Raw genomic sequence first — 27,505 nt, forward strand, 5'->3', positions numbered from 1 at the left:
TGAGTTGGATCTTCTTTATGTTGAAGATTTCCACTTCCATCAGAATACATCCTCATACAGTATTGTTGTTGAAGTATACAGTGATCTTCTGGTTCTGCTCATTTCACTCAGCATCAGTTGACCTAAGTCTCTCCAGGCCTCTCTGTATTCCTCCTGCTGGTCATTTCTTACAGAGCAATAATATTCCATAACCTTCATATACCACAATTTACCCAACCATTCTCCAACTGATGGACATCCATTCATCTTCCAGTTTCTAGCTACAACAAAAAGAGCTGCCACAAACATTTTGGCACATATATGTCTCTTTCCACTCTTTAGTATTTCTTTGGGATATAATCCCAGTAGTAGCGCTGCTGGGTCAAAGGGTATGCACAGTTTGATAACTTTTTGGGCATAATTCCAGATTGCTCTCCAGAATGGCTGGATTCTTTCACAACTCCACCAGCAATGTATCAGTGTCCCAATTTCCCCACATCCCCTCCAACATTTGTCATTATTTGTTCCTGTCATCTTAGCCAATCTGACAGGTGTGTAGTGGTATCTCAGAGTGGTCTTAATTTGCATTTCTCTGATCAGTAGTGATTTGGAACACTCTTTCATGTGAGTGGATATAGTTTCAATTTCTTCCTCTGAGAATTGTCTGTTCATATCCTTTGACCATTTATCAGTTGGAGAATGGTTCGGTTTCTTATAAATTATGGTCAGTTCTCTATATATTTTGGAAATGAGACCTTTGTCAGAACCTTTGTTTTTAAAAATATTTTCCCAATTTGTTACTTCCCTTCTAATCTTGTTTGCATTAGTATTATTTGTACAGAAACTTTTTAGTTTGATGTAATCAAAATCTTCTATTTTGTGATCAATAATGATCTCTAATTCTCCTCTGGTCATAAATTCCTTCCTCCTCCACAAGTCTGAGAGGTAGATTATCCTCTGTTCCTCTAATCTATTTATTATCTCCCTCTTTATGCCTAAATCATGGACCCATTTTGATCTTATACATTTTGTTTTATTATATCTTTCCCAATTACATTTCAATTTGATTCTGCAGTAATATGGTAGGGTATCCTTAAATGTGGCCTGAGCAGGATAGAATATGAGATTATAACCTTCTTTATTTTATATATATACATGTATACATTATCCTCTTAAGTTTGGTATCTTAACTTCTCTTATAATTCTCTTGTTACACATAGAGTTGGCTCACTTTAAATTTGCAGTCCATTAACTTGAGTTGCAGTGATAATTCATTTCTACCTTTTTCAGAAGCTTCCTCATCCTACAGATAAGTTGGATTTTTTGGACCAAAGTATAGAATTTTGTACTTATCCATATTAAGTGTTAAATAGGTATAGGAAAATGTTGCAGCCTGGATGAAGGAGTAATCTTTAAGAACTTGTCAAAAATAAGTGGTTGACAATGGAAATTAATCCAAATTTCTTGATTATCACATTCTATGCTTTGTGATAGGGAATAAAATTCCATTAACTATGAAGTCAACTAAACGCTACCAATCCCCTACCATCTTGAAACTTTAGGGAAGTGATCATCTATTCACAGGTGCAATTGTCCTTTTGTTAAATGAGATAATACATCCCAGAAGTCTTTGGAAATAGATTCTTTGTCTCTCTTCTCAATATGAGTAGGCAGGGATTCTCTGGATTTTTCAGCAGGTTTTAGTACAGAGCATGTATTCACTGAAAGACTTCCATGGGACATAGGTATCTCAAAACCAGAATCTGAAAATATTTTTACTATCATCTTCTTACTTAAGGAATTACAACACAACTTGAATGAAACCTTCAGTGTGTTAGGAGGAAGAACTAAAATCTCAAGGAGAGAAAAGGATGCAAGAGTACTGAAGGATGCTTAAGAACACTAAATACAAGCTGCTTCTCCTACAGAGAAAGAAATAAAAGCTTCCGAGAGTAGAGACAAGTAGCATTTACCAAATTTATCACAGCCTCTTACCTAAGCAGTTTCAACAAGAGAACGAATGAGAAAGACAAGAAAAATAAGGGAGGGTGGGAATAGGAAAGGTTATATTGACAAGAAATCTGGTAAGTAGGAAAGAGATAAAAGTAGATTTCCACTGATCCCCAAGAAATTTCCTTCTCCATTGGCTCTCTAGATAGATTCAATAAAAGAACTGGGATGGAGTGGCACTATTTATAACACTAAAAGTCATTCCTGAAAGGAAGAGCTGGGAAATAGTGGCTCAACCTATTTAAGGATGGGGGATCAATGTGTGCCTAGTTTTTCTCTCCAGCTAAATAAGTCCTATCCCCCACTTCTGTTATAAAGATAATATAATGTTGCTGTTATTATAATCATCTTAAATTCTTGAATATTTGCACTGTGAAATCTTACCTCTATTCTTTGAAGAAGTTTGGTCTTAAATTCTTGAGCTTCAGTAAAAGTATTATTAAACTAAAGAAAAGGGGAAGATATGGTAAATAGTCCTCCATGTTAATATACTCTTTAATGTAAATTAATGTAAATTCAAAATACAGCTAGTTAATAAGTCTCCTGGATTACTTACTTGTTCAATGGGATCAAACTATATTCAATGGGATAAGTAAATGAAATCCAATTTTTAAAAAATAGTATATTCAATGTGTCTCTGAGATAGCATACTGCTGGTTCATGTGAGGAGGAGGACTGGGAAAGGAGGAACTTTTCTAGCTATCCTTATATCCTATAAGTAAAAAAAAAAAAAAAGTTCGGCTACCATTCTATTTTAGGGTTAGCCTGTTGTTCAGCACCTTCCTAAAACTATAGTCCACAAACGTCTAGCAATTTGCTTACCTTACAGTAGATACAATTAGCTTGAAGGAAAGGCATATATGAGATGATATAGTAAGAATATTTTCTCTGACAGTTCCTGAAACTTGTTTTTTGTTGTTGGTTTTTTTGGGGGGGGGGGGTGTCAAAAATGATTAACAAAATAAATAAATATACAATCCAATTTAGATCACTCTCAATGTGTTCTAAGTCAATATGTGGCCAGTAAGGATCTTTTCAAATTGAGTTTGACACCACTGATCTAGGTAGTGATACTTGAACTGCATCTTGAAGGAAACAAGGGATTTCAAGAAAGCAGAGGTGAAGCAGGAGGCTCATTCTAGGTATGGGAAGATGCCAAGCAAAGGATATAATATTGTGTAAAAGAAGTTCATTGTAGTAAAGCAATATCTGTTGAAGTATCTGCCATGGAGGTTAGGCTAGATTTCTCTCTAAAAGGCAATGAAGCCATCTTCTAGACCTAATTGGTCCAATGGATCACGGCTCCCACAATTGACATAGCTTCTGATTGCCTAATTACAAAACCCAAGATATATGGAGTTGGAGCAGGGGAGGAGTTACCAGGCTTTAATATACGCTTCTGACCAGACATGCCACTATAGAACATGTATCCACATTGAATTAGTACTATATCCTTGCTAAATGTCTTTTCCATGTTTTTAAACAAACCTCCTTTTGTTTAATGTTAGATAGTCTTCAAGAGTCTCACTTTGCTCCAGTTCTAAATGTAAACTACCAGATAGATCTGACAGAAAGTTTTATTTGACTATATAGTATGGGAAGGAGAATAAGGCTAAAAAAGTAGCTTGGGTCCAGGTTATAAAAGGCTTTCAGTGGCAAAGTGTGTACTCCCTAGTACAGGCAATAGGGACCCACTGAAATTTACTGAATAGAGAAGTGACATGATTAGATCATTATCAAAATCATTTAGGAGAGCAGAAAAAGGTGGCAAGAGCAAGAAAGAGATAACTGCAAAATCATCCAGTTAAGAATTAATGAAGTTTTTTTTTGTTTTTTGGACAAGGGTGAAGTGATTGGTGCAGGATCAATGTCTGAGGTCAGATTTGAACTCATATTCCCCTGACTTCAGGGCCAGTGCTCTACAGTACCATCTAGTTACCCCAGAAGTAGTGAAAATTTAAACTAAAATGTTATCTATAGAGATAAGAATTGGATGTGAGGGATTTTGAGGATGGGGAAAGGAAAACATTTGGCAACTAAATGATTATGTGAAGAGAGGGAAATCAAGGTTGTTGTACACCTGAAAGACTAGAATGTCTTAACAGAAATAAGCAACTTTAGAAGAGGGATGCATGTAATGTTCTTATTTGGTTTTCTTGAAGTCTTGGGACAGCCTTCTTTTCAGTAATCACCAGGAGAATAGGCAGGTATTAAAGTCCAAATCCTTTATTTTTCTCCTTTGCAATCTAGTTTCCTTGCCTGGGGCCTGGGCTAGCTGTCTTAGTCTTTGCTCTGACTGACCTTGGTCTCAGTGGGGGAAGTGCAGGAGGCCAGGCCAGCCTTGGTGGTGTGAGATGAGTGAATGAATCTGGCTCTTCCTCCCTTCCAAATCTGTGTCTGGTCCTTGTGAGTCTGTGTCTGGCCCTTCTGAGTCTCTCAGCCCTTCTGAGTCTGTCTCTGGCTCTGATAGGCCTTGGTCTCAGTGGAGAAATGAAGGAGGAGAGCCTGCTACCATGGTGGTGTGAGATGGAATGAATGAATCTGGTTCTGAGTCCCAGCTTATATGCTCTCTTATCATAGGTGTGAATGTTGTAGAACTATATTAAGCACTAAGTACATGTACTGAATTAGAGAACTATTAATCACCACTGTCTTTATCAATTCCACTGAGTTAACACCTTGTAAAAATGCCAGTTTCAGAGTTCTGGCCCATAACAGATGCAGGTTGAAAGGAAAAACAATGTGTTTTTATTAGAACATGTTAAATTGACAAGATCTATGGAACATCCAGTTTGAAATTTCCAGTAACTGGTGTTTGACCATAGAAAAAAATCCAAGTTATGTTAATGCCCAAAGACATCCATACCAGTTGGATAGAGCTCATTCTTATTGAGCCTATAGAGCTCAACAATTAGAAGACTTATCTTGCATTTACACTGAAAATGGGCAAAGCTGAGCCAAGAATTAAACAGAAGTAAAAGAACCTGGATTGCCTTTGGAAAATTATGAAGGAATTTTGATGACCTTATTTTTCTCTGGGAAAAAGACCAGTTTTTTACTTTCATATTCTGCCAAAGATATTGTCTGGCTATTAGTCATGGAATAGAATTAAAATTGAGGATCATTTGAAGGGCAATAAAAAGATACATCATGGCCATAAGCAGGCTGCAACACATTATAAATGGAGAATTATGTAAAAGCAAAAAAAAAGATGTCAGCAAAGAAATGTTTTGATCAGGGGGGGGAAATGGATGATGAGGTAGATTAGTCATGAAGATAGAAGAGCAAAGAATAATTGAAGGACAACATATATGTCCCATTGACATCTGTGCAATATGGCATGGTAGAATGAGTTAGAATCAAAGGAGCTAGTTTCCAATTCTCCCTCTGCTTCTTATCTCTGCATGAATCATTTAATCTCTCTGAACCTCAGTTTGTAAAATGAAGGGGTTGGACTAGATAGCTTCTAAGATCCCTCCTAATTCTAAATCTATGATGGTAAAATTCCATGTTGAGTAGGGCCCTATTTCAAAGATATAGGAAGACATGAAAAAGATTCACATAGAATAGAAAAATATAGATGAATTGAGATATCTGTATAGTTATAGAAAGTACCCAAATTGGTGGAATGACAAAACCATACTTATGAGAAGCTTGTACAGTCCTGAATCAGGCAGGTGGCAAATGTTTGTTTTTGTTTGTTTGCTTTTTCCCATTTTATAGATTTGAATTAAAGCATGAGAAACTAAATTAGAGTTCCTCTTGTGTCAGTACTCATAAAAGAATGCTAGGTTCAAATATAAAAGGATCTTTAGAAGTCATCTAATCCAACCTCATATCTCATTCAACATGTTGCCCATACAACATCTCTGACAGGTATCTAATAAGGCTGCCCTTGAATATTTCTAATGAAAGAAAATATTCTGCCTCACAATGCAATTCATTTATAATTGTATGTTTTGAGGTTTTACTGCAATTAAAGATTTAGCTGAATTATCCCTCCTCCCATCCCCCATCAATTAACCAAAGCTTGTTTACCTGGACTAATTCTTTGTCAGTTTTTTGTACCTGTCCTTTAATTCTTATTATCTTCTCCTATTTAAAAGAAAAATATTAAGAGTTTGTACAAGAAAAGGTTTCATATTTCAGGGAAAGAAAAAAGGCTTTTTGTTCCATTAGTAACAAAGTTACATATTTTAATGCAAATACATTTTTCAATTCAATTCAGTTCAATATGCATTTGTTAAGTTCCTTGTAGATGCCAGACATTATTAAGTCTTTAATGACATATAAAGACAAAAATGTAAACATTATATAACATATACTCAGAAAAGTAAATATAAATTATATACAATGTGATTTCTGGGGTGAGGCATAGAAAGTCCTAACAATTAGGGTAATTCTTATAAGGGCATCTACGTGGTGGTGCTGATCTGATCTTGAATTCCAAGAAGCAAAGATGAGACATGGGAACAGTAAGGATAGGGAGAGGAAACTTTTATGCCACTTTTAAGGAACATAAAGTAGGTCATTTTGGTTAAGAATAATACGATCTCAGCCTGGAAAGAGAGCTTGGAGCCAGACTGTGAATGGCTTTAAATGCCAAACAGAGAAATCTGTTAATGTCTGTTGCTAAAACTTCTTGACTCACTGAGTGGTCATGCTTTAGGAATAGGAGCTAAAAAGGTATGTGTAGGATGGCTTGACAAGAGGAGGGAGGCACTAATTAGGAGGATATTTTGGTAGCCCAAGTAAGAAGTGATGAGTGAGGATTAGTTTAATATGGAATTATATCTGGTCTCTTTAGAGTCAATAAATATTTATTAAGCATTTACTATATGCCTAATATGTCAAAAGACAATCCCTCACAATCTAATCAATAAATAAACAAATACTTATAGCTATGTATAAGATAAATAGGAAATCATCAACAGAGGGAAGGCATTAGAACTAAGAGGCACTGGGGAAGCTTTAAAAAAAAAAAAAAAGTTTTTTAATAAGATTTTTAGCTGAAGCAGATGGACCAGAGTGGGGAGAAACCTGTGGTAGGGAGAATAGTCAGCAATTTATTACGATAGTATAAATGTGAGGTGATGAGGGTTTGTATTACAGAGACAGAAGTGTCAGAGGAAAGAAGGGAGTAAATTTGAAAGATAATACAAATTTGAAATCAACAGACCTTGGAAAAGATTGGGACAAGGGAGGGAGTAAAAGATAATAAGGAGTTGAGGATTATATATTGTCAGTCTGAGAGACTGAGAGGGTGGTGGTACTCTTGACAGTAATAGAGAAGTCTGGAAGGGTTAAGGCTTTGGAAAAAAGATAATGAATTCAGTTTTATCTGGATAAGTTAAAGAGGTCTACTGGACCCTCCATTTTGAGATATATGAAAGACAATTGGAGATCAGAAGAAGAGTTAGGGATGAATAGGTAGATCTGAGAATTATCATTGGAGAGATAATAAATCCAAGGGAACTTATGAAAAGTAATATAAAATGAAAAAAAAAAAAAAAAGGGCCCAATACAAACTCTTGTAGTATACACGCAATCAGAGGACCTATATAAAAGGATTCAGCAAAAAAAAAAGACCAAAAAGGCATAGTCGAATAAGGAAGAGGAAAATCAGGAGAAAATAGTGTCCCAGAAATCTAGAGAGAAGGAGGGTGATTGACAATGTCAAAACCTGAAAAGGGGGCCAAGAAGAATGAAGATTGAGAAAAAAACTATGGGATTCAGCTGTTAGGAGATTATCGGTAATTGGAGAAAGCAGTTTCAATTCAATGAAGTTGGGAGCCATATTTTGGGAAATTAAGAAAAGACTAAGAGAGGAAGTGGAGGTTTCTGTTTTAGACAGCCTGCTTAAGTTTAGCTAACCAAGGGCAGAAAAGATACAACATGATAGTAGTTGGAGTTGAAAAGATGAAGAGAGATTTTTATGATGGGGGAGAGAGAGAAGGCATATTTGTAGGTATCAGGGAAGGAGCTGATAGGCAGGAAAAGATTGAAGATAAATGGGAGAAGAGCAGGATAGAAAGGGCAATAGGTTGGAGAAGATGATGATGAAACGGAGTGTAATCTATTGAAGGAGGTGGGATAGAAGAAGATTATTTTTACAGGTAGAGAGGTGTTTGCCTTGGCAAGGAGTAGAGCCACCTCTTTGTATGAGATGGGGGTGAAAAAGGAAATAATAGCAAGAGATTTCAAATATATATGAGGAAAAAGAGAGAAGGAACTCTCAGAAAATGACCTTATTTTTAAAAATAAAATATGAGGTAAAGTTCTCAGTTAAGGAAAAGGGTGTGACAAAATGGAACCAGGGAAGGTTTGATGAGGAATGAAAAAATTTGGAAGAATTACTGTGGAAAATAGGATAAGGCAGATGTAGAAAAATTGCCAAGCAGTCCAATTAAACTTATATTACATATTTGCAGTGGACCCAGTGAGAATAGTTGTGATCTCTACTTTTGTTCAGCAGCATATGTATAGAAGTAAAGGTGGTAAATGAAAGGGGTCATTTGAGGCTGAGGCAAACCTCAACACACACACAACAGAATCAATATTATATTGGATAAGTGGTCCATAGATTAAGGAGAAGAGGATGATAGTTAAATTGGTTCAGCATAGAGTAAAATGGAGAAAGAGAAGAGAGTGATCAGTGCAAAGGAGATAGCCTGAGAAAGAACTGAGGAACTTGGGGATTAAATGTCATGGTACGGATAAATAATAGGATTTGGTAAGGGAATACAGAGTGGAAAATGGAAACCAATGGATTATGTCCAGATAAGAGTATTTCTGAGTTCTTGAACATAAAGGTACATTTATGAGTGAAAGCAGGGTCAGGGGCCAAGATCAATGACCACCTTTTTTTGTGTGTCTGAGGTAGTTCATAGGAAATGTCATGAGTAAAACTACTGGACAGTTAGGGTGTTTGACCTAATATAATCTAGTGTAAATATGTACATTTAAGTCCCCTAATAAGAGGGCAGGAGTTGTAGAAGAGAGAAAGATTGTGATCTAGGTATATAACTCATTGAAGAAGGAAGGGAAATGTATAGAGCAGGATTTTGATTGGGTGAAAGTCGTAGATTAAAGGAACCAAGGTGGAAGTTACTTAGTGGTAGAAGTACTGGCAGATCAAGGAAGGGGCAATGAGGATCATGGAGTATTCCAACTCTCCTGTCTCAACCAGTGAGTTGAGGAAAATGAGTCAAGTAAAGGCAGTAATGGAAAGGATGGGGAAGAACGCTGTGTCATCAAGGCGGAGTTGGATTTCAGTGACCATCAGAAGATGGAAGGAGTGGGAAAGGAAAAGATTTGAGATGAAGGCTAATTTTTTTTCTCCCTTTGGAACAGTCATTTTAGAATGCGCAGTGGAAGGGTGGTTAGTTTTCGGTTGGGACTTTGGCGTGGGAGAATTAAGTGTGATGGGAATAAGGAACTGGGTGTGGGAATGGTGAATGAAGCTGAATGATGATCTAAAGGGATTCAGAATCATTGGTTTATGGAGGATATGATCAGGTGTAAGTTAATCAACTTGAATATATGTGATAATCTCAGAGTTAATTAATTGTTAGTTAATGTGATCTGCCAAGCTCTGAATTCCAAGAAAAATGCCATATTGTTGTTAGCTGAATTGTAACCTGGCTTTCTTGAATTTCAGGGGCAAGCATTCCATGGGATTTACAAAAGAGTTTATGTGCTTTTCTTTCCAAAGGTTATATTTTCATTTTTCTTTCTCTTCTCCCCATAATTTCTCTCATTTCTAGCTTCCTCACTCACTTCATAGCAACTTCTTTTCATCCCATTAAACCCCATCTTATTGTTTTCTCATTTGTTATTTCCCTTTCATTCTACTCCCTTATTCTATCTCATGATTTTCACTTTTCATTCTTTTTCATTTTTTCCTTTTTATTTATTTCTTTATCTCTTATAATACTCACTGCAGATTCTTTGAGGATACTGTCCAGAGCAGGATATTCTTTTGTTTCCATTTCCCTCTGTGGATATTTCAGAATTAGTGATTTCCATATCAAAAATAAATTCAAGAGAGAAACAAATAGGCAAACTCTAGATTTTTTTTCTAATTATGTTGAGCATGATTAAGAATAGAAAAAAATACAATTTTCTCCTTTCCCGTAGAATAGCAAATGATTTGCTCCTCAGTTAAACCTGCTTTTCTTTTTATAGATCTTAGTGGAAGGCTAAGAACGTTCCTGTTCCTCAAAAAAAAAAAAAAAAAAAAAAAAAAGAGTGCACTCACATTCTCTCTCTCCTCCTCTTTCCTCCCTGCCCCTTTCCCCTCTCTCTTTCATTCTCTCTCCCTTTTCTCAGCACAAAATTATAGTGAAGCTTAGAATACTTTTCAGGATAATACTTCTTCCAATGACCAAGAGATATTAATGAAATATTATTAATTGAATAATAAAAAATGAATTTGATAGTATATGAATGAACATGATAAATGAAATATTACATATGTAATATATAATAATATAATAAATTATATAATAAATGAATAATGATCCAGATCAGAAAAATCTCTGGCCTGAAGACACAAAGTCTAACAAAGGTGTTTAAGGTAATTGATGGGCTGTTCAGTTCTTTCCAACTCTTTCTTGGTAGTAAAGATATAACAATGTTCTAAGGATTAATGTTGATGTTGGATTGGTGAACTAAAGAAGGGAGGACAAAAAAAGACACATTATGAAAGAATTAGAGCCACTGTTATGAGATATAGGAAAATTAAAATTCAGGGAGAAGAGCTGACCACAAAATATAACTTAAAACTTAATGCTTATAGGATGATAAGAATAATTGCCTCCATATTATTGTAGGATTTTTGAGGTGCTAAGAGGCTTTTTTAGGTGAAACAGAAAGAAAGCACATGGAAGGGCTAAATGGAATGATGTCCATATGCATCAAGGTATAGATGAATGGTGTAAGAAGTCCTGTGTGCTACTGAGTCAGTTTACTATCAGATAATGCTTCCTATTTTTGTGATTAGCCTATATCCCCAGGACAATTCCAACCTTCCTTTATTAAATAATTCCTTATTAAATAATTCTGAGTTTCACAGAATGAATTGAGATCTGACTATTTCCTTCTAGATAATTCCATCAGAAATCCATAGAAGAAAAAAAAATCAAGAGAAAGGGGACAAATTCAAAGGAATTAGATCATCATAATTTGAGAATTCATATTCATTACTTTTTTTAGTACAAAACAATAAATTTTTATTTGTTCACAATTAGACACAAGCAATTGCCTTGACATTTTTAGAACATTATAATAAGTACAGCAAAACCTTTTGATTCCAATTCTCATTCACTAAGATTGTACCATTTTCCCTTGCAGTTCATATTTATGGCATTTACTGTGGATTGTTTTTGACATGCTTACAAGCATGAAGTAGGGAATGGATTGAACCTTTTTGACAAAAGATGACATTTTAGATTTGAACTAAAAGCAGTTAAAAGAAAAATGTTACCACTTTGCTAAAGGATCTCCTTAAACTGTAAATTCACTGTGTTATTCTGAAATTCCATGGTTGAGGTTTATAAAACTAGATTCATGGTCCATAGAAAAACAGTCTTCTGAAAGTGACTCCCAATTCTTCCAAGTGTAAAATAATTACTCTCTTGAGTATATCCATACTAGAATCAACACTATATAGAAAAAGCCTTCTGAAAGTGATTCCCAATTCTTCCTAGTGTAAAACACCTGACACTTTTGGGTAAACCCATATTGGAGTCAACATCATATGATCCTCCTATAAAGAACACTTCCTCCCTCCTTTCCAAACATGGCACCTGGATTCAGCCTACAGGTTTCAAATTCCCAAAGGTATCCTCTGAAAAGAGCTCAGTAGGTAAGTCAGTCTGTTTTCACAAGGATAAGTTTTGTGACAAAATTACTTATCCATTATCTATTGAGCAATGGGGAAAGAAGGGACAAAAAAAAAGATACTCTACCTTCTTTAAATCATCTCAAAGGTAGGAAAATCATGTTAGGTAAACAGAACTCTTTATTCATAGTGGTGCAAGCTTAGCTTTATGGACAAACCAAAGTTTATAATAATAAATTATATAATAAATGAATAATGATCCAGATCCTCTTGGATTAGCATATACGGATTATGTGTAGCTAGATAATAGATTCTGGAGCCAAATGTTAGATAAGAGCACACAGTAACAACTCAGGAGCCAATTCCCTTATATAAACCCATTCCTTATTCAGATAGACAAAGACCCTATTGATAAAAGCTTAGATAGGTGTAATTAATTTGCAAGGGGGACTACTCTGAAAACTCATTATGAAAAGATCACACACACCATATCAAGGAAGCAGAATCATATGTAACATACTATTTTTAAGTTGAGAAGTCAAATCTGCCTGGTCCAGGACAGAACTCAAGCATCTCCCCCCCATCAGGAAACCCTTTCTGGCATTCCCACCCCCATGTATGAAGTATGAAGCAAGAGGAACTTTTGGCAGTAATAGACCTAATAATTTCAGAACTTTGACTATATTGCTCTGTGGAAATTTTGGACATTCTCATTAACCTCTCATTTAATAGCTGAATTTATCTCCCTAATGGCATTTGTGGAGTGCCCACGACTGTTTTGGCTCTTAATGAACAATTTACAGTTAGAGCTGAATTAGTGAAAATAATAAATCACACGAGGTACTTTCATTATTCAAATTCTCACTAAATATTTCTGTTGGTCTAGAACCAATTACTATATTTTAAATAATTTTAATTTCTAATAGTGTGAATTCCCCTTCATTGGATTCATTATACTATATATGTCATTAAGTATTAGTAATTAAATCAGCATTTAGGACAATATGATTATCTCAACTTACTTTGAATTAGAATCTTGACTTTCTACTAAGTTTATAAAAGATAAATGAGTCTAAGATATGTTGGGAAGAGATACAGAAACTAGATGATAAAGGTACAGCCCAAAGTTGCCCTTTTGCTTAACTCCCAAGAAATTTCTACTTCAAGTATCAAAATGACAATTGCAGAAAAGCTACAGCAGCTTTCTGGTCTAAGAAATGGTAGCAACAGAGAGTTAAAGCTTCTGACTGAGAGATGAGAATTCCTATATTAAGGATTGAGCACATATCCCCTGAATTTAGGAGATGCAATGAATCACAAGTACCATTCAGAAGAGCCAACACCAGAAGTTTGCCCTTAACTACTACCATAAGTTATTAAGGTAATAAAAACTCAATGGCTATGCTTTCTAGAAACCTCAAGTTTATTTCCCCAGAGGATGAGGCTAAATAGGTCTCTAGTTTAGAAAATGAGAATGTGAAAGAGGTTGACTCTCTAAAGGAACCAAAATTCATTTGCCTTTAGAGTACTTTAATTAGGCTTGAGGTCTATATAAATCCCTGAAGTAGAATGTGAGACTCACTGGAGAAGAGAGGAGTTTCTTGACTGATATGTACTCTGTGAGACCTTAAATATTATTCTGCATTATTTGTGGACTTTTCTAAGACTTTTGTGTTTTCTATATTGATTGTGAGGTGAAATAAAGTGTCTCATACCCAACACACTGTTAAATTAAGTGCTTGAATGGAAATGGTGTACTTTTAATAAACATCTGCAGAGATCTAGGGGTTCCCAGAGAAAATTCTGGATGGGAGCAGAATGAAGCAAAGAATTATTATTTTAGAGGGCAGCCCACCAAGATTGATGATAGTCCAAAACCAGAGCTTGTAACTTCTGTATCACTGTTAATTATTTTGGATTTTGTTGTTCTCGTCATTAGAGAAATCCTGTTAGAAGTAGTAGTTAATTTCCCCAATTTTTTTCTCATGTAAATCCATATAAGAAAAGTGAAATTTAATATCCCTTAGCATCCTTGGAATACATTACCCATTTTTTGGCCCCCAGTTTTTGATGTTCATTTCCAGACAGACTTCCATCCTCATTGTCTGATTTTTCTATAAGGTAGTCTATTTTGGTCATTTCTCTTAATAAACTGTAAGACAAACATGCCTTTATTAGTATCCACTACATGCAAAGACACTGTGACTAGGTACTAGGGGAGGTTAAAAAAAAAAAAAAGAAGCCTAATAAATTATAGTCCCTATTTCTGGCTGGACTCTCTGAATTTCTCTTCCCTCATTAGAATGTAATCTCTTTAAGAATAGGTACTGTTTTGTTTTTCTCTATGTGTATCCTCGTGCTAAGCACACTGGAAGCATTTAATTATACCAAAGTTCCCTCCCTATCACCCCTCAAATTTTTCCTCTTTTGGTGAGATGTAGAGGATTAAAAAGGGGAGGAAACATGTTCCACACGCTTCCTCTATCCTGGAAACTTCCCAGTACCTACTGAAGTCCTGGTCTAGTCACATTTATGACCTTCACTCAAGACTCACTTTTACTAGTAATTCCAATAAAATTTGCATTGTATACACAGAATATAATGCCAGTTTCTATCAATAAATATTTATTCAGCAACTACTATAGCCAGATACTATGCTAAGTGCTAGGGATACAAATGAGGTAAAAGATACTCTTGGTCCTCAAATAGCTGAAGTTTGCAGTCAAGTTGAGAATTGTGGTTAACATCCTGAATGGGCAATGGGGACACTGGTCTCTGAATATCTTTGAACTTTTGTCTTTCCTCTTAATCATGAAGTTGCCCCAGGGGTCAAATTTCCAGTTAGCATTCTAAGCCTAGCCCTACTTACCCCTGCATTGTATATTCTGCTGAATAGATTTTTTTGATAAAGTTGTTATTTTTCTCAGTCCATTGTTGGAGTTCATCTCCAACTATTTTCATTTGTAGCATCATCATTTCATTAAGATTCCTCAGCTTGAAAAATAAATCTTCAGTCCTGTAGCAACATTATGTAATATCAGTCTCAAAGGAATAAAGGACCCAGATGTACTTACTTGAGATTTCTTTCACTGGTTTCTCCCATTCAGGGGTTTTTAATTTAAAAGATTAAATTAAAAATTATTTTTAAAAAATATTCCTTTGATGAGAATATTCCCTACTTATTTAGTGCTATACTAATCAAATTTCCAAGAAATTATTTTACTGACCTAGAAAAAAATAACAAAATTCATCTGAAAGAACAAAAGATCAAGAATTTCAAGGGAATTAATGAAAAAAAGAAGCAAATAAAAATGGTCTAGCTGTATCAGATCTAAAACTATATTATAAAGCAGTAGTCATCAAAACCATTTGGTGGGGCAGCTAGGTGGCACAGTGGATAGAGTACCAGCCCTGAATTCAGGAGGACCTGAGCTCAAATCTGGCTTCAAAACACTTAACACTTTCTAGCTGTGTGAGCTTGGGCAAGTCACTTAATCCCAATTGCTTCAGGGGAAAAAAAAATTTGATATTGGCTAAGAAATAAAGCAGTTGATCAATGGAACAGGTTAGGTTCACAGAACAAAATAGTCGATGACTATTAGCAATATAGTGTTTGACAAACCCAAAGACCCCAGCTTTTGGGATAAGAATTCACTATTTGACAAAAACTGCTGGTAAAGTTGGAAACTAGTATGGCAGAAACTAAACATTAACCTACACATTACACCAAAAATCATGATAAAGTCGAAATTTATTGCTGTTAATTATTTTGGATTTTGTTATTCTCGTCATTAGAGAAATCCTGTTAGAAGTAGTAGTTAATTTCCCTGGATCCAACCATTCTGGAGAACGATTTGAAACTATGCTCAAAAAGTTATCAAACTGTGATCCAGTTTTGATCCTTTGATTCAGCAGTGTTTCTACTAGGCTTATATCCCAAAGAGATCTTAAAGAAGGGAAAAGGACCTATATGTGCAAGAATGTTTGTGGCAGCCCTTTTCATAGTGGCCAGAAACTGGAAATTGAATGGATGCCCATCAATTGGAGAATGGTTGAATAAGTTGTGGTACATGAATGTTATGGAATATTACTGTTATGTAAGAAATGACCAGCAGGATGAATACAGAGATACTTGGAGAGACTTACATGAACTGATGCTGAGTGAAATGAGTAAGACCAGGAGATCATTATATACTTCAACAGCAATACTATATGATGATCAATTCTGATGGACGTGGCCCTCTTCAACAAGGAGACAACTGAAGCCAATTCCAATTGTTCAGTTGTAAGGGTCGGAGGAGGAGTCACGTACAGTGCAAACAAGAAGTAAACAAGCATTGTTGCCTGAGACCCCCAGAAGTGGTTTTCTGTGAACTAGGCAAGCACCACTCATGGGCAGGAGTTCTGGTCCCATTGAGATCTGCATCGTTAACAGGAGGTGTCTCCTTGTCTGATTGGATGTGCATGTGACCTTATAGACCCTATTTAAGCTGTGGGGATGAGGAAGCAGGTTATCTTTAAGCAGGAATTCATCAGGAGTTCACTAAGAGTCAGCAGGAGGTCAATTAGGGGCAGGATATGAACACGTGAATAAAAGATCTTGAGCTTGCACATGTGTGTTCTCGAGTGCTCTATCATGCTTTTAAAGCATGGTTATATGAAATGATGGCCAGAGATTTCGGAACACCCAGACAAAGGTAAGCTTGGTAAAACTGGTTTAAGCACTGCAAAAGATAGTGACCAGAGATTTCTCTGAGGGCCTGGGAATTAGGAGAGACTGGCAGTAGTGAATGCTGAGTGAGCATTAACATCCCATTGTGGGCATTCACATTCAGTGATGAAGAGAGCCATCTACACCCAAAGAGAGGACCATGGGAACTGAATGTGGACCACAACATAGCATTCTCACTCTTTCTGTTGTTTGCTTGCATTTTGTTTTCTTCCTCAGTTTTTTTTTCTTTCTTGTGCAGCAAGAAAACTATATACATATATAAACATATATTGGATTTAACATATATTTTAACATGAATAACATATACTGGATTGCTTACCATTTATGGGAGGGGGTGGTAGGAAGAAGGGGATAATTTGAAACAGAAGGCTTTTCAAGAGTCAATGTTAAAAAATTACCCATGCATATTTTTGGTAAATAAAAAGCTTTAATAAAAAAATAAAAGTAATTTTGATTTAATAGAGGAAAAATGTCCCTTTGGACCTATCTGACAATTTGGTGAAACCTAGGGACTCCTCAGAATGATTTTTTAAATGCATAAAAAAAAAATGTATATAGGATTACAAAATAAATTTATACTGAAATACAATTTTATCTAATGTTTTTTTAAAGTTCATGGACATTTGCTTAAATAATTACTACTAACTCAGCTATTATAACACTTTCCCCTTATCTCTTTGGCTTAGGACAGATTTTAAAGGAGTCAAATATTTTGAATGACAGCAAAATATCCTGGATTTTTGATGCTTTTATTGCTTTTATTGATCTACCAAGTCATGAAATGATCATCAGGCTTCAAAGGATGTGTGCAAATTTTGAGACTAGCCAATAAAAGTTGAAGTTGAGGGAGAAAAGTGGAGAAAAGGAAGTCAGTAGACAATGTGGCATTCTTCTACTCTACAGAAGCCAGGAGCAGGAGAAAGAATAACTGAAGCAGCTCATTAGCTCCAACTGGGAGCAATAAGAAGGCCATACAACAGTTCAGGTATGAGGTGATGAGTGCCTGCACCAGAGCAGTGAGAGAGTCATAAAAGACAAAGAGATATATTTGAGAGATGTTGTAAAGGTGAAATTGTTAAAAAAAAAAAAAAAGGTGAAAAGCTTGGATATAGGGTGAAAGAGTGTGAGGAATTCAGGCTGACTCCTGGGTTGGAAGCTTGAAAGACTGAAAGGGTTGTGTTGCCTGATAAAATAGGGAAATTGGGGTGGGAGTTTAGAAGTTAGGATCTGAAGGGAAGATAGTTTAATTTCGGATCTGTTGACTTTAAGCTGTTTTTTGGACATCCACTTTAAGATTTCTGAAAGGCAGTTGAAGATGTGAAACTAGAGTTAAGCAGAAAAGCTTTGGCAAGACAGGTAGATTTGTCAGCATAGAGATGAAAATTAAATCCAAGGGAATTGATGTGATCATCAAGTCAAGTACTATAAAGGGAGAAAAAAAGAGGAATCATGAAAGAACTCTGGTACGCCAAAGGATAGATGGAATGATCTGGATGGGATATAGTAAAGGAGACTGAGCAGTGGCCAGATAGATCAGAGGAGAATCAGGAGAATGGTGTCTGGGACACTTAAAGATAGGAAGAAGAAAAGTGATCAACACTATCAAAGACTACATAGATACTGAGAAGAATTAGAATGGGGAAAAATCCACTGGATTAGGTAGCTAAGAGATCACTGGTTACTTTTTTTGTTTTTTGTTTTGTGTGTTTTGTTTACTTAGGTCTTTCTTTGTATCTTCAATTCTTTTTTTCCTTGATACTTTTTCTCAAAATATACATATTTTGTGTATATATATATATATATATATATATATATATATATGCATATATATATATGTATATATATGTATATGTATATATATATACACAAATATATATATATTCCAACATTCATTTTTGTAAGATTTTATATTCCAAATTTTTTTCCTTCCCTTTCTCACCTCCCCTCTTCCCAAGACAGTATGTGATCTTATAGAGATGAAACATGTTTAAACATATTTCCATATTTGTGATGTTGTGAAAAAAAATCAGCCCTCCCCAAAAAAATATAAGAAAAAGCAAGCAAACAAAAAAAGATTAAAATATTATGCTTCAATCCATATTCAGTTTCCATATTTCTACCTCTAGAAAGATGACATTTTCCTACCCAAGTCTATTGGAATTGTCTTGAATCATTGCATTTCTCTAAAGAGCCAGGTTCATCATATTGATCATCACATAATCTTGCTGTTACTGTGTACAGTGTTCTCCTGATTCTGTTCATTTAATTTAGATCAGTTCATGCAAGTTTTCCAGCCTGCTCATCATTTCTTATGGAACAATATTATTACATTATATTATATACCATAGCTTATTCAGCCATTCCCTAACAATGGGTATCCACAAACATTTTTGTTGGTCTTGATGGGGGTTGAGGTCCCTTTAAGATTTCCTTTTTGATTTCCTAATCCCCATGGCTGACCTTTGATTCACAAATCCTGGTCAAAAAGCACCCTTTTGAATATCCGGGCCCAGCCCCCACCAGATCTGAGCTGGCTTGGGTTTTCCCAGCCCCCACCAGATCTGAGTAAACTGAAAGCCCACCAGGAGCCTGGGACTCCACCCACCTTCAACATCACCAAGAGCCCCCTATTATAAAATACTAGATGCCATGCTTCAAAAGTCTTAAGTATGGCATCCTTATGCCAAGGGTTTCTGCCCACCGGACCTAATCTGATGCTCTTCTATCTCTATCCTCAACTTTACTAACTAAACTTTACTCCAGAATTCCCTACAATAAACCTTTTTATCAGTCTAGGTTTTCGGGCCTGTAAATTCATTTACAGGGGACACTGTAATAGCCTCATGAGACTATCTTACTATCTTTGCACTGACCAATGGGGTTCCCCCTTTCCTATCTCTTATCAGTCTCACTGAAATCTTACTATCTTTGCACCGACCAATGGGGTTCCCCCTTTCCTATCTCTTATCAGTCTCACTGAAATCTTACTATCTTTGCACCGACCAATGGGGTTCCCCCTTTCCTATCTCTTATCAGTCTCACTGATAGCTTTGGAAAGTAATTTTGGTGGAATGACAAAGTTGGAAACTAGATTGTAATGGGATTAAGAAAAAAGAAGAAATAGTGGAAGCACTTATTATAGATGGCTTTTTCAAGGACTTTAGCTACAAAGGGCTGAAGAAATAGATAGAATGATCAAATGAGTGTTTTTTGAGGATTAGGAAGATAGACATTTTTGTAGATGGAAGAGAATAATAAAACAGAAAGAAACTCATTGTCTCAGGGAGTAATTTTATCATACTTCAGTCTTTCTCTGCCAACCCTACCTAGTTACTCAGGTCTTCATCATAAAGGACTAAGTAAAATAGAACTGATTTAGATGAACTCAAAAAAGCAAAGGTAACAATCAAGATCTTAAGATAATGCAATTATAAACATAAACGTGATAAGAAATAAACAAGGAAATTATATTATGATTGAAGACACCATAGATAATGAACCAATATCAATACTTAATGCACCAAATAAATAGCATCTAAATGCATAAAGGAAAGAATAGAATGTATAGAAAGAAAGAATGCATAGGAAGAAAGATAGCAAGAATTTTAGAAAAGTTATGATAGCTTCTAGGGGAGACAACAATAATTTTAAGGTTTCAGTGGGGTTTCAGTGCTAATAATCTGTCAGTGATTCTAAATCTTCTGGCTTTGGAATCTGATCCAGAGGCCCTCTGATCTAAGAATATTATTGTTCTGTCAATGATTGTAAAATTCTCCTGGCCTCAGAATATATTTCTTTCCTTAGACTTTGGGAAAATATATTAGTGATTCTGAGACACTAATGCAGGTTGTGGTTCCTTTAAGAAACTAGTCCTTTCAGATTGATTGATTCCTTTCAGATTCCCAACCCCTCCTAGCTGATGCATTATCAATTCAGGAAACTAGGACCTTTGATTCACAAATCCTGGTCAAAAGCACTCCTTTGAATTCCAATAGGAGATCCAGACTCTCCCAGCCCCCATCATATCTGAGCCAATTTGGGACTCCACCCATGGGCCCCTTTAACTAAATCTCTTATTTAAAAAAGAGCCAAGCTGGAGTCTTCTCTTTGCAGAGATTCCAAACATGCCACCTTACACTGTTTCCAGTGCCCTCTTATCTCTACCTTCACCTTTTACTAACTAGACTTTAACCTTACTTCCAAACCCCAAAATAAACCTCTTTTATCAATCTAGGTTTTGGGGCCTGGAAATTCCTTTATAGGGGACTCTTGCGCCACTACTAGACCTCATTAAACTCCTTTTCCTTGTGCTGAATCCAAAGGGATTGCAGAGGAGCTCTGTTTTATTCCCTGTATCCCAAACCTTCCACTAGACATCAATTAAACCCTAATTTCATTTGGGCACCCCAAATCTATACCTCATCAGAGACTATTACTCTAATAATCTTGTCAGTCAAAATAATCCTACAAACAGACAAAGTCTATTGGTCAATGATAACAATGTTCTTGAGACTACTCCTTGACTACTCCCTAGGCCATAAAATTAGCATATCAATAACATGGAGAACTAAATATGTCTCCTTGCTTTTGTTTCTTTGCCAAATTATCTTGGAATTTAGACTGCTTCAATTGGCATTACAATTACAATAAAATTTTGTCCCAGACTTGGAAATGGGTTTAAGCCTGCAAATTCTTTTGAGATACCTCCTGACACCATTCTGTGATCCCAACCTTTTGGGGTCTCTTCCCAACATTTAATGGCCAGTGCTGTGGAGAGTCTGGCCTCCACTGGCTTAATTCCCTTCTTGTTAAGATAAGCCCCCCCCCTTTTTTTCACTCCCTCAATCCTATAGCTAGAACACTCCAAGCCACTGGGAGAAGGCTTGTCTGGGTCATCGTGACCTTCACAATTAGCAAGTTTTTCTTGATTGGGGACACCCAGACTTGGAAATTCTTATAATTTTCAGCAAAGTTTCTAAGAAACCTTTGGCACCTTTTCACTTCCTCTGGGATGCCAGAGGAGACAAAGTGCTATACTATGGCTTTTGGCAAAATTTTATGGCTTTTGGCAAAGATGAAATAATCTTCTTTCATGTCATTTTTGTCTTTGCTCAGAATTCTTTGCTCAGAATGTTTGTGTCATGTTTGTTCTGTGATCTAGATTTTGTTACCTGGAAAGATTTAAAATGCTACCAGCAAGAAAAAACTTCCATGCTATAGTTAGAATGCTGGGAAGATTTCTTAAAAAGCTTAACTTTTTTTTTTTTTTTCTGTGGACTTCAGCTCTGGCCAAGCTGAGGGCTACACAAAAAAGTTAGCTAATTAAAATTAAAATTTCATCTTAGCAGATTCTCAAAGTTTTGAGAGCAATGATTAACAAGTTTAGCAATTAGTCATTTTAAGATTGCAAGAAAAATTCCTGAAACATTGGGGATAATTCCAGGGATTTATCTGATTCTGAAAGAAAAGAAAAAGAAACAACAAACGAGATAAATAGCAAATTTTTGCTAACCCTTCCTTGACTCTTATCTATCCAGAGTTCCCTTCTACTTTTTTGGAAAAGCACCCCAGAAGGTATTAAGGGACCTTTCTCTCCACTCCATTCCCCAGAGTGGTCCTGAGTATATCTCATTTGTGAGGAATGCTAATAAGATCAATATAGTCCAAGTCCTTCTGTTTGCTAACTTTTCTTATCTCAGAACTGTAGGGAAATTTGAATTCTGCCTTACCTGTATAAATAGGGGAAGCAGAAAAACCATGGGGATCCCACACAATCTTGCTCAAATACCTTCTCAACCCAATTTTGGGGATGGGGTGGAGATAAGGCCCAATGGTCAGCATTCCCTGAGCCCTGGCACCTGAAACTTACCATCAAAGGGAGATCCTGGCACCAGTCACCCCAGCTTTCAGCTGTCCAGGAACTGCCTGAGAAGAATTCAGATACCCCTGGCACCATCCAGTGTGACAATGTGAGGTGAGAAAGCCAGTCAATGTCTGCATTTAATAAGACCACCATTCTCTGTTTCAGTTGTGGATATGTATTATTTATACAAATAATATGGCAAATTATTTTCTCTCTGCCCAGTTTTCTGATTTGTAAAGAGAATTAATAGTTGTTGTTGTGAAGATGGAGCCAGAAAAGACAAGCACACTGGAGGTGGGAGCTCAAGCTCTCGGAGCCAAGGAAAGAGAGATTCATTTCTATCTTCATCAGCTTCATGGTGGCTAGCCTGGCCTCTTCCATTTTCTCCACTGAAACCAAGTTCCCTCTGAAGGCCACAAGAAAGCTAGCTGAGCACCAGGCAAAGGAGACAATAAAGGATTTGGACTTTAACACCTGGATATTCTCATGGTGATTACGCTACTGAAATGAAGGCTGCCCCAAAGACCTCCAGAAAACTAAATGAGAATACTACATTTTGGCACAAGAACATTACACAAAATAGCAATTTAATTTGTCTAGAATATTTAATCAGAATCTAGGGAATCTCGTTAACTAAACTTAAGGCAATTTAAAAATCTGTTTTATTTCAATTTTAAGAATTGTCTTGTTTTCTCCCTGAAACAAAAGGAAAACTTATTTAAAGAAATATAAATTACAGTTAAGACTTTTTGGCTATTACTTAGGAAAATTCTAAAATTGTTAACTAAGTTATTTGGAGTTATTGTCATCATGTTAAACCTAAAAATTGATAATTACTGTGTGTAGAACAAGAAGGATGAGGTGAAAGCCTTATTAGTGAGGTGTGCAACACTTTTTTTTCTCCCTCCACAGAGTGGGAGAAGTATCAAACAACACAGCCCAAGAAAACACTAAGAATATTACATGTGGGCAATAGCAAGGTCAGCCCATTCTCTGCGGTCTCTGTCAACACTCCCTTGAAATTTGCCAGTTTTCTTTAAACCATCAGGGTAAGCAAGCTCATCAGCTCTGAGAAATGAGCCTGTTTAGAATTTATAGTTTACTAAGAATTTATAAGCCTGTATAATGATTGATCCTTTGCACCAGGATAATTTTAAATATATAAAACTTATTTTAAAAAATGTTCAAGTCCTAGTAAACTTAAAATAATATATCTAGTTTTAAGCTGCTATTGGTAGAATTTACTATTAGAGATAAGATCTCTTAGGACTATATTTGATAATCTTCTGAGTTTTGAATTTGCCTGATCAGTAACCTGCCATTCCAGAGAAATACTAAAAGTTATTCAGAGAAATGCCTTCCCAGACATCTTATTTGAGCAAGGGTAGAGAAAACAACCTTGGCCTCTGCTCTTAAGCAGGGATCTTAAGTGGGATCTTTCTGACTCAGTTTCCCAGTTCCATTTTTTTATTTCTGGCTATGAAGTGGAATTATTACTGCATGAGAGGCTGTTAGACAGATTTAAGATTGCTTTATCTTGCTATGTATGTGCTCTCAAGATAAGGTTTGAAGGACCTGTTTTGATGCTATTATAATTATGTTCCAGGCTAATTGTACACTATTTCAAAGTCCAATTTTTTTTGTACAGCAAAATAACTGTTTGGACATGTGTGTGTGTGTGTGTGTGTGTGTGTATATATATATATATATATATATATATATATATATATATATATATATATATATATAAAATTTAATTTATACTTTAACATATGTAACATGTATTAGTCAACCTGCCATCTAGGGGAGGGGGTGGGGGGAAGGAGGGGAAAAATGGGAACAAAAGGCTTGGCAATTATCAATGCTGTAAAATTACCCATGCATATATCTTGTAAATAAAAAGATATAATAAAAAATAAAAATAAAAAAATTAATTATGTTCCTTCTTTATAGCAAATTTATAGCAGAGTGAATGATCAATAGCAGCCATTAGCTCAATACAAGTATCCCAGGGGATACAATGGTTTCTACCTTAGATCTTAAAGATGCTTTCCTTTGCATACCCTTGCAATAAAGATCCATAATTTCTTTTTGCCACTGAAGGGGCAAATCCAGGGAAACACAATCCCCACCAATTAATATGGGCACTCATGTCTATAACATGGAGGTAGCTCAGGTTTCTTTGTCTAAAGGCATTATCTATTGGTTTGATTAATTACTCCCTGAATCATTGTGTACTTTCCTGGGCATGGCTGGATTTTATACCTAATTTTAGTTATGCCAAGGCCCTCTATAATTCTATTTAAGGCTCTATATAATTCCCCTCGAATGGGGGCCCTGATCAGGCCAAGGTTTTTAAGATTCTGAAAGTTAAACTAATCTCTTGCCCTGGCCTTAGCCCTGCCTAAAGCCTTTTACACTACATTAATGGAAAGCGGGACCCAAGTCCTATGGACCTCAACACAACTAGGGTCTCTGGAATCCTTTTCCAGACCCCTTGTTTACTTCTCAAAGAAACTGCATGTCTTTGGGGTGACCCTCCTGCCTTAAGAGTTAGCTGCCACAACCCTTCTAATCGAGGAAGCCTCCAAGCTTACCCTAGGCTAACCACTGGAGGTCCTGACTTTCCATGGGGTTCAGAGCATTTTGGAAGCCAAAGGTTATTGGTGACTTGCTAGTGGGAGGCTTACCAGGTTCTCCTGTTAGATACCCCAATTTGAGTCTCCGGGTGTGCCACACTCTTAACCCTGCCACTCTACTCCCTGACAGCATTCAGTCAGGCAACATTATTCCTAATTGTGAGGAAGCTTTAGATTCTGTCTCCTCCAGTCTACCTGACTTGAGGAACATTCCTCTTGACAACTTAGATGGTAAATGGCTTACAGATGGGTCTAATTTTCTTGAAAATGGGGAAAGGAAGGCAGGTTATTCTATGGTGACTCTCAAAGCCTCCTGGAGGAGGCTAAGCCAGCCTCCACCCCGGACTTCTGCCCAGAAAGTTGAATTCATTGCCTTTACTAGGACTTTAGAACTGGGGAAAGGAATGAGAGTGAACATCTATACAGACTTCAATATGCTTTTCATATTTTGCACACTCATGGGGCTATATGGAAGAAAGAGTACCACTCTTTTCCCTTCTGGATGATTTCAAATACCTTTAAGCCAGCTTCTAATCATAGAAGCTAGTCAATGGAAACTTCTTTTTGGCCTACACCAAGTTATCCACTTGGGAAAAAATGTTTTCTAATCCCTTGTGAAACACTGTTCACAAGCTGAGAGAAACAAAAAGATCTGTCAGGTCTGCCCAGTTTGTGCCCAAGTAAATTCTGAAAGGGTTGTTAAACACCTGCTCTCCTGAAGCCTATCTGGAGAAAGGGTACATATTTGGGGAAGACTGGCTGATAGATTTTACAAATATACCACCTCCCATCCTCTCAGGGGGCTTCAAACTGTTTTTGTTTTTTGTTGTTGACATCTTTACTAATTGCGTAAAATCCTTCCCTTGCAAGACTGAGAAGGTTTAGGAGGTATCAAAGTGTTTGCTAAAAGAAATCATACCTCACTTTGCTCCCCCCCCCCCATAATGGCCCAGTTTTTATTTCTCAAATAACTCAAAAGATTACTTATCCTGCCTGGCGGCTTCAGTCTTCTGGGAAGGTAGAGAATATGAATCACATCCTCAAGTGAGTCCTTACTAAACTATACCTGGAGACTTCAGAGAATTGGCTGAAGAATCTCCCATTACAAAAAATCATATAAGGTCATTCTGACTACGGCACATTCAGTCAAACTCAAAGATTCCCCCCAGATGGACTCATATGTTTCTAGAAGTAAAAGTGGTACTCCTGTTACTACTTCTCCTTCAGACATTCCTGAATATTACATTCCTGATATTCCTGTGAACCCAATAAAAGACCTGAAACTACTTTTCTGCAGGATTCCTGGAAACACTTGAAACATACTGGATAGAGAAGGGTGAAACCTCCTCTCCTTCATTCCAGCTTGCTTTCTTGTTATTTTCTACTTTTTCCTAGTGTACCTTTAATAACACTCTAAGAATGAGAGCTTTGCTCTTAATATTTTAACTTTATCCCCCTGTTTTCTTGCCAAAAAGGATCTCTTACCTACATATCAACATTTCTATCACAGATACATTAACTGTCACTGTGACCCATAATGGCCTTACCTCAGCAACCTGTACTAGCTGTGCAAGTGAATCAAGAGCTCACTGTACCTATGATTGTATGCCATCCCTAGAAATAATTTTAGGATATCCATTCCAAAATTATTCTGGCAAATTCACTCATAATGCTTCCAAACCACATTCCTTGAAGCTTCTTCATAACCTTCTGATTTGTTTCCTCAAGACTCCAAGCTACAAACTTCCAACTATTTATTTACCCTGAATACCATCAGCTAACTGATCCTGACACCCAGCACCCCTTTGAATTCTGCTACCGCCATCTTCAAGTCATATGTTTCTCCTCCTCAGTTCGGACCCACTAGGCAGGGACAGCTCTACACCCTTTATCAGCATGAAACAGCTCCATAAAATGAGATCTTTATCCCTTTGGACCAGATGAATTTTGGAGTTAAACTGCTTGAAAGAGGAAAAATGATAGGATATATCTTCTAGGGGAGACAGCAATGATTTTAAGGTCCCTTGACTTTAGAGGACTTCTGTTCTAACAATCAATCAGTGATTCTAAATCTTCTGGGTTTGAAATCTGATACTGATATCTTCAACAAAAAGAAGATCTAATTCAGTTCCAATTGATCAATGATGGACAGAATCAGCTACACCCAGAGAAGGAACACTGGGAAATGAGTGTAAACTGTTTGCATTTTTGTCTTTCTTCCCAGGTTATTTTTACCTTCTGAATCCAATTCTTCCTGTGCAACAAGAAATTCGGTTCTGCATACATATATTGTATCTAGGATATACTATAACACATTTAACATGTATGGGACTGCCTGCCATCTAGGGGAGGGGGTGGAGGGAAGGACGGGAAAATTTGGAACAGAAGTGAGTACAAGGGACAATGTTGTAAAAAATTACCCATGCATATGTACTGTC

At 36.4% G+C, this 27,505-nt stretch overlaps 1 protein-coding gene across 3 annotated transcripts in view; it reads right to left on the reverse strand.

The window, feature by feature from the left end:
- Positions 1 to 27,505, reverse strand: part of SMCO2 (single-pass membrane protein with coiled-coil domains 2) — an 89,081-nt gene that overhangs the window by 44,646 nt on the left and 16,930 nt on the right. For 2 of the 3 annotated variants that reach the window (XM_074267639.1, XM_074267637.1), the window contains 5 exons: positions 14,703 to 14,849; positions 13,880 to 13,985; positions 9,930 to 9,986; positions 6,028 to 6,084; positions 2,374 to 2,433 (listed from right to left, as the gene is read on the reverse strand). In XM_074267639.1, the coding sequence (XP_074123740.1) occupies positions 2,374 to 2,433; positions 6,028 to 6,084; positions 9,930 to 9,986; positions 13,880 to 13,985; positions 14,703 to 14,849 (427 nt within the window). The remainder of the gene's footprint in view (positions 1 to 2,373; positions 2,434 to 6,027; positions 6,085 to 9,929; positions 9,987 to 13,879; positions 13,986 to 14,702; positions 14,850 to 27,505) is intronic. The other variant, XM_074267638.1, reaches the window with a different exon arrangement.

Source organism: Sminthopsis crassicaudata, chromosome 5, assembly GCF_048593235.1.
Source record: "Sminthopsis crassicaudata isolate SCR6 chromosome 5, ASM4859323v1, whole genome shotgun sequence".
NCBI classification, from domain to species: Eukaryota; Metazoa; Chordata; class Mammalia; order Dasyuromorphia; family Dasyuridae; genus Sminthopsis; species Sminthopsis crassicaudata.